The sequence below is a fragment of the Tiliqua scincoides genome, chromosome 4 (assembly GCF_035046505.1).
Source record: "Tiliqua scincoides isolate rTilSci1 chromosome 4, rTilSci1.hap2, whole genome shotgun sequence".
In the NCBI taxonomy this organism is placed as follows: domain Eukaryota; kingdom Metazoa; phylum Chordata; class Lepidosauria; order Squamata; family Scincidae; genus Tiliqua; species Tiliqua scincoides.
Window position 1 is genome coordinate 117,072,851 of NC_089824.1, and position 12,281 is coordinate 117,085,131.

General features: G+C 42.4%; 1 protein-coding gene across 3 annotated transcripts in view; it reads left to right on the top strand.

Moving 5' to 3' along the window:
• SMG7 (SMG7 nonsense mediated mRNA decay factor) overlaps positions 1-12,092 on the top strand; it is a 75,090-nt gene extending 62,998 nt beyond the window's left edge. For all 3 annotated transcript variants that reach the window (XM_066626385.1, XM_066626386.1, XM_066626387.1), the window contains 5 exons: positions 3,721-3,801; positions 5,804-5,960; positions 8,789-8,959; positions 9,039-9,187; positions 9,955-12,092. In XM_066626385.1, coding sequence (XP_066482482.1) covers positions 3,721-3,801; positions 5,804-5,960; positions 8,789-8,959; positions 9,039-9,187; positions 9,955-10,068 — 672 coding nt within the window. In that variant the 3' untranslated portion in view covers positions 10,069-12,092. The remainder of the gene's footprint in view (positions 1-3,720; positions 3,802-5,803; positions 5,961-8,788; positions 8,960-9,038; positions 9,188-9,954) is intronic.
• The last annotated feature ends 189 nt before the right edge of the window (positions 12,093-12,281 follow it).

The following is a 12,281-nucleotide window of genomic DNA, read 5'->3' on the forward strand; positions in this document are numbered from 1 at the left end:
AGTGGCAGTTTCTGGTATTCTGCATTTTTTTAGATTGTGAGCCCTTTTGGAACAGGGAGCCATTTAGTCTATTTTCTCTGTAAACCGCTTTGTGAACTTCTAAAAGTGGTTGTTGAACTTGTTGAAAAGCGGTGAAAAGTCTTGTTGAAAAACTTGTAAAAATACAGGTGTGATCCCGTATCTGCAGTTTCACTTATCCACATTTCACAAATCCCCCATTGTGCACATAACTTATCTGGTCTCTGATGGCAGCCCTCCTGTTGCTTTCCCCTGTGTCCAGCTGTTTCTGTGCTGTCTACAAATGCTAGCAGGAAGCACCACCAGAAAGCCAGTTGGAAGGCTGAAAACAATGCAACTCTTTAATCAGAAGTTTCTTCAAAAGTCTAGCTAATTGGTGCCCATCTCGAATCTGTTTCTGTCATTAAGTTTCTTCTTGGTTTTGTCCCAACTTATGAGCAAGCTGTTCAACTTATGAGCAAGCTGTAGTGGACCTGCACCACTTTGCTCTTACAACAAGGTTTTCTGATACTCATTACTTTGCCACAGAGTCAGTGAACAGTGTTCTTCATGTTCTGACCCCCTGTTTGTCAGATTTTAGTCCAGAGACTGGACATTTTATCGTATGGTGGTCTTGGTTTTCCTCATTAATTACAACGTAAACCTGTCTCAAAACCTGACTTCAGATGGAGAGAAACCCTGTACACCCTGAACATTAAGTGAGCTTCCTTCATTTTGGACTCCCAGAACTGCATCATCCCAGGCAGACAGTTAGTGCGTATAAGCTGCTGGAGCCCAAAGAGTGAAAATGTTCCAACAAGTATCTTGGTTACTGGGTAACTAGGGTTGCAATTCTCTACACACATACTTAGTTATGTTAAGTTCACTGAACTTAACATAACTAACTTCTAAGTAGACATGCATAGGATTGATCTGTAAGACCAGCTAATAGCCAGAAAAGAGCTGCCAGCCTTTTTGGAAGGGCATTCTGCCAGAGCGGTTTCATTTTCAATTATGAGATAAAGATGTTCCATTCTTGTAACTTTGCACAGCAGCAGTGTGGTTGATGCCATTGATTTTTATCAAGCACTATGTATGCCATGTGTTCTGCCAGATTCCCAATCCAAGCCCCACTTAGGGAACTTATGCCCACTCTAATTAGCTCCCCTTTCGTTCCCCAACAATGGCCCCAGTTCTCTATGGCAGTAATGCTAGCCTCCACCACCAGGGTAGCTTGCCTGTTTAAACTGCAGGGACCCAGTTCCTAAGGCAGCAGTCCTTCCAGGTATAGTAGCACTCCTCAGCTCTCCGCAGCCTGTTCAAGTAGTCTGTTAGCTAGTGAGCCAGATAATCAATTAGCCAGAAAGTCAGTCCACAAGGCAGAGCTGTAAGTCAACAGTCCAGTAGGTCCATTAGCCACAAAGTCAGAGTATCCAGGCCAAAGTCCAGAGTCAACAAGCCGAGTTACAGTCCGAGGTCGGATTCCAGGTAAGTCAGTCAGAGTTGCCAAGCCGAAGTCCAGAGTCAGTCTCCTCTCCTACCTCCAACCTGCACTCCTTCTAAAACCTGCAAACCCTTCCTGCCTCAGGTGCTCCTTATATCCCTAAGGACCCTATTGCCTCTAGTGGCTGCAGCTGGGCAGCACACCCTTTGCTGAGAGCCCAGGCCTTAACTCTTAAAGGGGCCACTGCTGACACCACATCTACCTCCTCACCAGATCTTCCATGATTCCAGTACACCATGAACATGAAATGAAGAGCAGATGCATCATTTGGATTGGTTTTTCTGCAGTATAGCCTCTCATGACCACAGTGCACCCATCTCCAGGTACCAGAGAAGCTAATTAGTCTCCACTACATGTGACTGCAGAGTCCACAAAGTAGAACAGGTTGCTTAAACAATAGTTCTTTGAGTGCATCTGTGCAGACACATGACCCACACAGCATTCACCTCTGCAGGTCTGGCATCAAGTTCTAGAAGTGTTTTTCAAATACTGCAATTTGATTTGGAGGCATTCTTTAAAGAGTTGGGGGAGTAAACATTCTTCCCACTCTCAAGGCACAGGGTGTGCATAGGGTCTCCCCATTCAAGGGCCAGGGCATGAAATTTACCAAAGCGCTAGAAATTTCTGGAATCATCTCTGCATGTGTGCAGAACTCTGCTTCGTGCATCTGCACAGATGATGAACTACGGTTACAGTTCTGTCCCTGGCTGTTCAAGTTGCCTGAAGTTGCTTTATGGATCTTGGTTTCTCCCACAAACTTTGATGACTTCTGCCTATGAAGTGTGAGAAGAGAGCAGAGAGTGTTTGCAGGTGTTTCTGAGGCCTGTATCACATTCCAGTTCTAGACCAGATGACAACATAAATGTCTGGCTGTTGGACGTTCCAGTAACTGTCCAAAATCACCTCTCCTCAACTTGTTCAGGTGACTGTTTGGTAGCAGAGTGTTGACACTTCGGTGTACCTCAGGTTCTCAGGTTACCCAACCCAAGGTAACACAAAGCTAGAAGCAGTTGTGTTGGGTTTCTGTCACAGTAACATACATAACTCTTATAATCATAAGAATCTGAATTTTTTCTTCACCTATCCATTTGGTTGATGTCTTAATACTCAACTTACTTTCTTGGACAAAGGCACTTGAGTATCACTCATCCTAATCTCACTAACACATACCGAACTGGAGACCTTCAAGATTAAATTATGGTTGGATGTGTTTTTCAGTAGGGGCATCAGTGCTGAAAAAGCTAAAATTCCACAGCCAGGGATTCCAAATTCAGACAGTGGTAAGACAATTAGAAATGTTGTCTGTATACTCTGTAAGTAGAGCACTTTGCACAATTTTAATTATTTTTCTCATTGCTGTGAGGGGCAAGTAGCTGTGCAGGACTCTGAATCCTAATCATTGGTAGCTTGAAATCTTCTTTTTCAACCCAGCCCTCTGTCTTCTGACATTTCAGCAGTCTGTTGCCCACTCATTCAGTTCTCTATAGCCAAATGGACTAGAAACACGGTTTTTAAAAAATGAAAGGATCCTATATTCTGAACCAAGTATTGTATCCCATGCTTTTTCTGTGTTCTTGCAGATATCGCAACACAAATGCAGCTGTGTAGCAGATTGGAGAGAGTCTCCACTGATTCATAATTGAAAAGTTACACAAATAGTCAAGCGTTCATTTATAATATGGTCTGTTGCCTGCGTTATCAGCATCTGGCTAAAAAAATCCAACCCTATTATGTGTGTTAGGCAAATCGGTATTTCAGACAGTGAGCCTGCACTTTAAGCAATGTGTTTCCGTATTAGCCTCAAAGCTTTAAAGGGCAGTTGCCTGTTGGACCTGTAGCCCAACGCTTTTACACCTATATATTGTGTGTTTTGTGGTGCTGAGATGCAGTGGCCTGATGTTCCTCAGGTAATTAGTCTTTTTATTTTTCTAGCTAATGTGGGCAACCGTCTGAATCCTGTTCTAAATTTCTTGAAATTTTGTTTTCTATCAATTGTAGTTTTAGAAGGTTGATTCACATTTACTGGTACTGTGTAATATATTCCAAACATCTGTACTGCCTAACAAAAGGGCTATGCAGATATCTCCCTTGTGTTTGCCTCTCTCGCACCTACTACTGGAGCACACTTGTAACAGTTACCAGTGTAAATAGTTTTGTGCAGGAAGGTGGCAACAATAACTGTATCTAATGGTGCTTTTCTCATCTCTGGTTTTCTGAAGAAATCGCTGCTAGAGAAACCATCAGATCTGATGTCTCAGTCACCTTCTTTCCTGTCCCTCACGGGCTTCTCTCTCAATCAGGTAACTAATTGCCAGAACCTCTTGGTCTCTTTATGCTGGACAGTGTCATCAGTTGCATGTTAGTTTTTCTAAAGCCTCTTTTTCACAAGCAGCAGGTGTGGTGATAAGCCTGTCCCTGGACTGTACCACACTTCAGATAGCAAATGGAGGCTCAATAATGGGATGCTCTTCCATTAAAAACAAAACCCTGCATCGTGTGAAATTTTTTATACTACTCCAGTCGTCCTTATCCACCCCACCCCTCATGCTAGCTTTCTGTTTTTTGTGGGCAAGCATTCCATCATGTCTCTCCCTCCCATTACAATCTGAAGTGATACACTATAGACGCAGGTTTGCTACCTTATATGCTATTTGTAAGAACGGCCTAATGTAGTGTATAATTTTGAATGATTGGCATGTTGTGTATTTTGCTGTAGATAGAAGGAATTGGCAACTGATGTGCACAGCGGCATTCCAGTCTGTGTTATTGATCTTATAATTCTAAATTTATGATTTTCTGATATAGGGTGAATTCTTTTGAGAAATGTAAAAAATAAAAAAGAGACTGCTTTTTCCAGAGCTTTCAAGTCATGAACGATAAGCATGAACATACTGATTCATCTGGCAGTGCAGTCACTAATTGCAATTTGATTCTTGACCTTCCACCTCGTATGCTCATTTTTGCTTTTTATTTCTGGTATAGTTTGCATTTGTCTCTTCTGTTGGCGTATTTTCCTGTTGTACTTGTTTGCCTGATCTGGGGCCAAATGGATGCATTTTGCAGGCTGAATTCTGCTTTAGTGTTCTCAAGTTTCCCTACAGGATTTTCCTAGTCAGTTCTTCAAGAGCCTGTGGGGTTTTATTTCTTTGCACAGTTTGAAATTTAGAGATATAGTATGAGCCATGAGATATAGTGATGATCACTAGCTTGAATGGGTCTAAAAAGGGGACTAGACAAAGTCACAGAAGATAGGCCTGTCTATGGTTACATGCTGCCTCCAGGTTTAACTGCAGTATGCCTCTGAATACCAGTTGCAGGGGAGCAGTGGGGAGCCTTCTGTCCTGCTCATGGGTTTTCCAAGAGTCAGGTGGTGGGCCACTATGGGAAACAGATCGTTGAACTAGATGGGTCTATGACCTGACCCAGCAGAACTACTCTTATGTATATTGGAGAAAGTCTGTGTTCTCAGACTTCCAGTTACTGGAAGCAGGTTTCAAACTTAAAGCCAGAAAGGGAGTGTTTGTGTATGAGACAGAACTACAAGCTTTCAGAGGAACCTTCCCACTCTGTTTCTCTACTGTTCTGGGTGGCCCTCATTTTGAGAGGCAAGTCTGCTGTCACTCCCCTTTGGGTGTGATTGAATGAATTTATGAGATTGCACCCTATATAAAGATGTGGCAGAATTATTTTGCCCACTGGAAGATGATAGAAAAAGACAAGGCCATAGCAGTGAACCATACAGAGATGCTGCAGGCCGCCTCTAGTGCAGGCTCTCTTGCAGGCTTTCAAGCCTTTAATGGTTTAATCATTTTTATTTCATGCAGCACACTAGCACTTCTAATGTGCCCCAACGTTTAACTTGGGAATTACTGTGCCTAGAAGGTTGGACCGAATCCAGGGAGACTTGGGTTCAAAACCACATTCAACCATGAAGCTCTCTTAATTACAATTGCTCTCAGTATAACCTCCTATCTTTTGTGGTGAAGATAAAATCGAGAGAAGTAGGCAGTTGTGTGTTCCATTCTGAGCTCGTTGAAGAGAGTGGGATTAAAAATATTATACCACAATAAGTCTGAGCTCTCATTCTGGTGTTATCTTTTCATTGCATGTTTCTCAGATAGCTGTAACTTGTGGACATTTGTCAGATAAAGTGAATCTTCTCTCATCTAGGCTTTGATAGAAATGTCACAAGAAGCATAGGTGGTCACAAGCAAAGCTGAATTCCGATGTTCTTACCCCATCTGTACAATATTGGCTAGGTCTGGAGCTTGGAACTAATCTCTCTGTCTCTTGATCTTGTAGGAAAGATATCCAAACAGCATGTTCAATGAGGTTTATGGAAAAAACCTCAATGCCAGCACAAAAACAGAGGTCGCTCCATCAGTGGCCCACCAGGAGACTTCACTCTACTCTCTCTTTGAAGGGACTCCATGGTCTCCATCTCTTCCAGCCAGCTCAGGTACTATTAGTTTGTATGACGCACACTGCAGTTGTATTGTGGCTTGTATATAACAGGCAGGAACCACCCTTTTAAATTAGTGGTCTACTTTTGTCTTCTCCAGTTTTTTAATTTAAGTCATGTGTACAGTCGCCTTTCATTTTATGGCAGAGTTGGCTTGTGTGAATTCAACTACTGGTAAAATAAAAAATAGAAAAGCAGTTTAAATAGTGTAGGCAATTCCACCTGCCAGTCCACTTACTAAATAAAATGCCTGAGAGTGAGATTGAGATTGGAGAATGAAGCTGCTGTTCGCTCATTCAGTCTCGGTTCCCTTCTACCTCTTGTAATTTTTAAACAGACAATACATGTTTTTTGAATGTAAGAGATTTTCAATGTAATTTTAAATTGCCGTGTTAGCTTTATGCTCAGACATACAAACATAACCCTCATGTAAGACAAGTGGTGACTGTATTACAAAAAAAATCCTACCTCTGTACTAATACATCACTTGTAACTTAAATTCTCAAATTAATGGGAACCACCATTCCTTTAGAATAGATGTAACTGTTCTCTTCATCTATTCTAAAGAAATGGTGGTTTCCATTAATATGGGAATCTGAGTTATAGTGATGCATTATTAGAGAGAAGATTCTACTCAAACTGTTTCAGCAGCTTCAAGTGCCTCAGAAGCATTCAGAAGATATGAGCTTCCAGGTCCAGGTCCAAACCTTTATAGGTGCTACTAACTAATTCTGCATTTGTCCTCAGCTTTTCAAATTCTTAGTATTGATTAGCTTGAATTAGGATGGTGTCTGCTTTTGTTTTGAAAGAGTAATAAATGTATCTTTTAAAAATTATTTCCTAAAGGTTGTGCATGCATCTGATTAAAGTAGGTGTTTCTGTTGCAAATCTTTTGGCCTTCTCCAGTGTCTTCTAATTAGAGCTCCTCTCACTTTTAAATACACAATTAAGATGTTTCATGGTTTGTTTTACACAAAAAAGTAAATATATTAAGGTAGTCTCAGCGTACAGCTGCAGCTTACAAAGGTGTTATTACAGATGTACTTGAAGTTCTTTACAGATTCTATATAGACCATTTTTTCCAAGCCTGCCAGAAGGTCGCTAAATCTTAAATTCTGCTTTTGCACCTCATTCAGTATATTGCACCTCATTGCAAATATTCAAGCTTTGTTAAGACTTTTTCTGTACAGCTTTCCTACTTTTTGACTTTCAATCCTCTAAATTGCCATCTTCTGATGCGTGATCATCTTTTCTAAGCCTTTATGTTTCCTCTCTGGTTTGTCAACTTTATCTTCAGTTCTCCAAATTTTACATCATACTTTTTTTTTAGTAACTGCATTTAATTTAACTTCTAGTTTATCTCTCTTCTGTTCACTGTTCTCCTAATTTAATAACTAATAATAGCCTGTCACTTTGTTTCAAAGTATCTTTAGGTTCCCCCCCCCCCATATTTTGTTGCAGCATTCGTTAAATTAAATTCTTCTTAAAAATCAAATCAAATCTTTAACTGTCAGGGTGATGTCACCTCTTCTTTCTATTCCTGATCTTGATCTTTTTCCTTTTTTAAAAAAAAATCTTAGTTAATATTCAATATTTTTTTGTTTGCTTCCATTGTTTCTCCATATACATACATATATCTCCATCAGGCATATGTGCTGCAGGTGTTTCTCTGTCACTTGGAGCAGTGGTTTAGGAGGACAACTGAATGGAATGGCAGTTTCCCTATCCTTTGAGGTAGTTTTTCTCCTTGACAGGATGGACCAAGAGCACCAGTTTGTAGACACAAGCTCAAGGAAGTTAGATGTAACTGTGCATTAAATGTAACTGTGCAGGCATAGAATGTGCACATATGACTACAGGTCCAGCCTATTTAAACACGGATTTTTTATACACGGATTTGACTCAACACGAATGGCCCCTGCAAATGAGAAGGAATGTGCTGATCCCTGGAGAAGGGGAAAAATGCATCCCTTTAAAAACAGTTTAAAAAACTGAACAGTCCTTTAACAACAGCTTCCTTAATGATCAAGAGAGAGGGCAGCTGGCTGACAATCCATCAATCCTTCTCTCTCCAGCGGCCCCTCCCTTCCCCCTGAGCATTGGTTTGCATTGGTGAAGGGAGGGGCTGAGTGAATCGGTTGGAGGAGGACTGATTGATGGATTGTCTTCTTTGTTTTTTGCCATCCAATTATTCGCGTGCTTGGAACCCATGCGAATAATTAGTTTCAGCCTGTATTCACATGTGACTGTTCAAAGGAATTTTGTTGCAGATAACTTAGGTTTTTTCTATTGTTGCAACCCAGAATACTCCCCTTCAACTTTGTTAGCCTACCAAATCTCATATGCAAAAAGTTTTCCACCAAAGGAAAAAATACAGTAAAACAATTGACTAGAGCAGTGTTTCTCAAACTGTGGGTCGGGACCCACTAGGTGGGTCGCAAACCAATTTCAGGTGGGTCCCCATTCATTTAAAAATGTTATTTTTTAATATATTACACTTGATGCTACCATGGTATGTGACTGCATTTGGGGAAATGTGGCAGACCTGTACTTTTAACAAGCTACTATGTATATTCTTTTAACAATTAATAGTAAGTAGGACTTACTCCTGGGTAAGTGTGGGTAGGATTGCAGCCTAGGATTGTTAAAAATTTTCCTGCTTGATGATGTCACTTATGGTCATGGCATCACTTCTGGTGGGTCTTGACAGATTCTCATTCTAAAAAATTGGGTCCCAGTGCTAAATGTGTGAGAACAACTGGACTAGAGGAATTGTCGCTTTATGATATTTCTGTTGTTTTGACTTTTAATGTTTTATTCAATAGATCATTCAACACCAGCTAGCCAGTCCCCTCATTCCTCTAACCCAAGCAGCTTGCCGAGCTCTCCTCCAACTCACAACCACAATTCTGTTCCGTTCTCCAACTTTGGGCCCATTGGGACACCAGACATCAGGGATCGGAGGGTTGCAGATAGATGGAAGACGGATAAGCCAGGTGAGTGCTGTGTTCTAGCACTAGGCACAACTTCAGTGGTTTGCTGGATTGACAACTTGCTAACTTTTCTCTCTTTTAGCAATGGGAGGATTTGGGCTGGACTATCTTCCAGCAACGTCGTCCTCTTCAGAGAGTAGCTGGCACCCAACCAGCACTCCAAGTGGAACCTGGGCAGCCCATGGCCCATCCATAGAGGATTCATCAGCAGTCCTTATGGAAAGCCTGAAGGTAGGATGCATGTGGGTGTCAAAGAGCAAAACCATTTCAAGAGTCATTTGCCTGGATGATTTAGCAAAATCACATTTCTTTCAGCTACATTCTGATGCAAACTAAGTGCCTATAGCTTAGGTCAACTTTTTCTTTCTTGGTCTTTGAAACTTATATTGCGAACCAACTGATAGAAACAGACGGTTGGAGTTCTGGACCTCATGATGTCTTCCTGTTTTTCTGGTAATTGGCATAGGAGAGAGTGATTGTGGCAAAGAATTTTAAAACTCTCATTTATTAACTTCATTATGACTTAGAGGAAATTCCCTTTGAACTGAGCTAAAACTGGAAAACCAGCAACATTGTCTGCCCACTAACTCATTATGTGAACCAGTATGCTGGCAAGTGACTTTAAATTGCTTCTCTTTGATAAATCTTATTGCACCACTGCTTTTTGCCTGTGTGTCTGAGTGAGGTCTGGAGGCACATTAACAGGAGAAAACTTTGCCAAACGTCTCTATTGTTGCTCACCTTTTAGGAAGAGGGGTTTAAAGAGCCTTTTTCTTATGCCTTGATGTCTGTTAGAGACAGCAGTTGAGGCTCTGTAACAAAGTGGCTCTACTCAGGAGGCCGGAAAGAAAGCCTTGGAAAACTGGACTAACTCTTTGGGCCACCAGTTGCCTACATCTGCAGTACAGTAGAAAGTAAACCAATCACTGGAATGATAGGTGAATATTGACTTGCTTTGGAATGGTTCGTTTAATTAATTTGTATGTTTTTGTGTTTAGTCCATCTGGTCCAGTTCCATGATGCATCCTGGACCTTCTGCCTTGGAGCAGCTGTTGATGCAGCAGAAGCAGAAGCAGCAACGTGGGCAAGGTGCCATGAATCCACCACACTGAGAATGGAAAAGGGTGGCAACCTTTGCAACCGAAAGCTCCATAAATCATGGCATGTGGGTTTGCAGGACTGTCCCACATAGTCCTGTGCGAGTGGCAGCCCTCTCTTCTGTTCCTTGCTGTCAGGAGGGCGTAAGTGCTCCACCGACCCACCGAGTGTGCACGAAAATGTCTGCAGTGCAACGGAAAACCAACACCAGGAACTCTCCCATCCCTCCAGGGCCCTATGGAGGGAGAGAGGGACTGCTGTTTGTCTCACAGTAACCCGATATCACCGCCTCTCACCTTCTCCATCGTGCATGTCCCCAGCCACGTGGGAAAATAAAAAAGCTGAGAATGAAGAGCAGATAGGAGAAGCCACTGAGAACTTCTCGATCCTTCGCCTCAATTTTGGGGAAACCAATAGGAATCTATTACTGATAGCTTTGCTGACTGAGAATGTAGTTGAAACTTATTCCTCAACAACATCTAAATTTCAGATTATTACTATCTCAGTAGTAAGGTCACACTGAATTCTTCCATACACAGATGTGCTTTGTAGTCAGTGTGTAGCAACCCCTCCAGTCGCTGATCCAGCCAGAAGTGGGTGGTGGGAAATTGGATGCAGGGGTGGTGTCTGTCTCCTGAGCTTGATAAGGAGTTTCATGAAGGACAATCCGCCCCTCTCCCCACAGCGCCAGTCCACCTTTTCCTCAAAGGCTGTCTTCGGGCAACCCTGAACGGGTTAGAGATTCCAATACTGAAATGCTGTGGCCACTGTGGGGCCCCGCGAGGGCAAGCAAGCCACTGCTATGGGGTTTTAAGTTAAATGGTTCAGATTCCTGTACATTTTATGATAGCGTAGTGACCAGCCTCACGAAATGGCAAGCTGGTCTGTGCATTCACAGCCTGACTCCTTTACGTAGGTAGATAGAAACTTTGTGTCTCTTTTTTGTTTGTTTTTTGTTTGTTCCCCACTCCTTTTTTCTTCCTTCTCCTTTCCTCGCTGGTTGCTAGTAGTTCTATTCTTCATATGCAGCATCTCACAGAGTCCTAGAAAGTTACTGGGGAGCAAAGGAGTTAGTCTGGACAGGACAATGTGTGCAATTCTCCCTCCCAATAGGCGTGTGTCCACTCCCACACACCTGCAGCCACGAGGTTCCGATGCTGGAATGGAAGTTCAGAACAACTGAGACACATTCATGGAGCCCATGCACAGAAGTCAACAGTCCCCTCTTGTTCCCACAAGGGTACAGAATGGGGCAAAGGGTTCTACTTGATATTTATTGAACAGAAGGAAGATAGTGACTCTTCTTGCATAGGATAAAGGACAGCATTTCTTTTTGTTTCCCAGGGTAGCTATGGAAACAATCTAAATGGTATAAGCTGCTGCGGTTGCAGGAGTGTGTGTGTGTCAGTCCAGGATCTATGAGTCGGGAAATGGCCACAGAGCAAAGCACATCCAGGGTCCACGGGTGGCATTGGAGTTGGGGAGCAGCTCCAAAGAAACTTACTATAAAGGGAAGCTGTATGCATAGTGCTCTCTCTAGGATAGGAATTTGACCCCAAGCCTCCCCGGTGTTGCTACTCTGCATTGCATTTTTGAAATGTGTTCCTCAAAAAAAGGCTTCTTTGACTCCCCCTTCATCCCAAACTCCCTTCTCCCAGTTTGTGTATTTGAGCTGTGCACCCAGGCAGCTGCAACATTCCAGTGTTTGAACCGCCACTGATTCTTGCACCTGAGACCACCTAACCAGGTTCACCATCTCACACTCTCAGCAGTGCCAGAGACCCAGCGTGTTGGCTCCCATTTCTGCATGAGAAATCTGGTGTTTGGAATGTTTTTTTTTCTGAATCTTTTGGGCAGAGCTTCCTATCCTCACACACACACACCCTTCTGTGTCGGGAGCCTCAAGGGAAGGGGAACCCCCAGCAGAGAAAACTGGTTTGTGTCGTAAGCTTCTTTTTGTGTTTTTTGTCTGTCTGTGCAAGACCTGCAGCTGCTGAACTCAGCTTTGCCTTTAATTAAACCATGTTCTCTACAGCCAGCCTTGTGTAGTAACATCTTTCTTGAATTACTGCGCTACAGTTAATAACACTGTGCATGTACTTCTTTTCAGAAGGGGAAATCCCAGTAATGAGAGTGATAAGTGTTTATAATGTCATGATAGCTTACTGTAGTTAAGCAGATAGGTAACGAGAAGACAAGGCATACCAGGTTGCAATTTCTGTGCCAT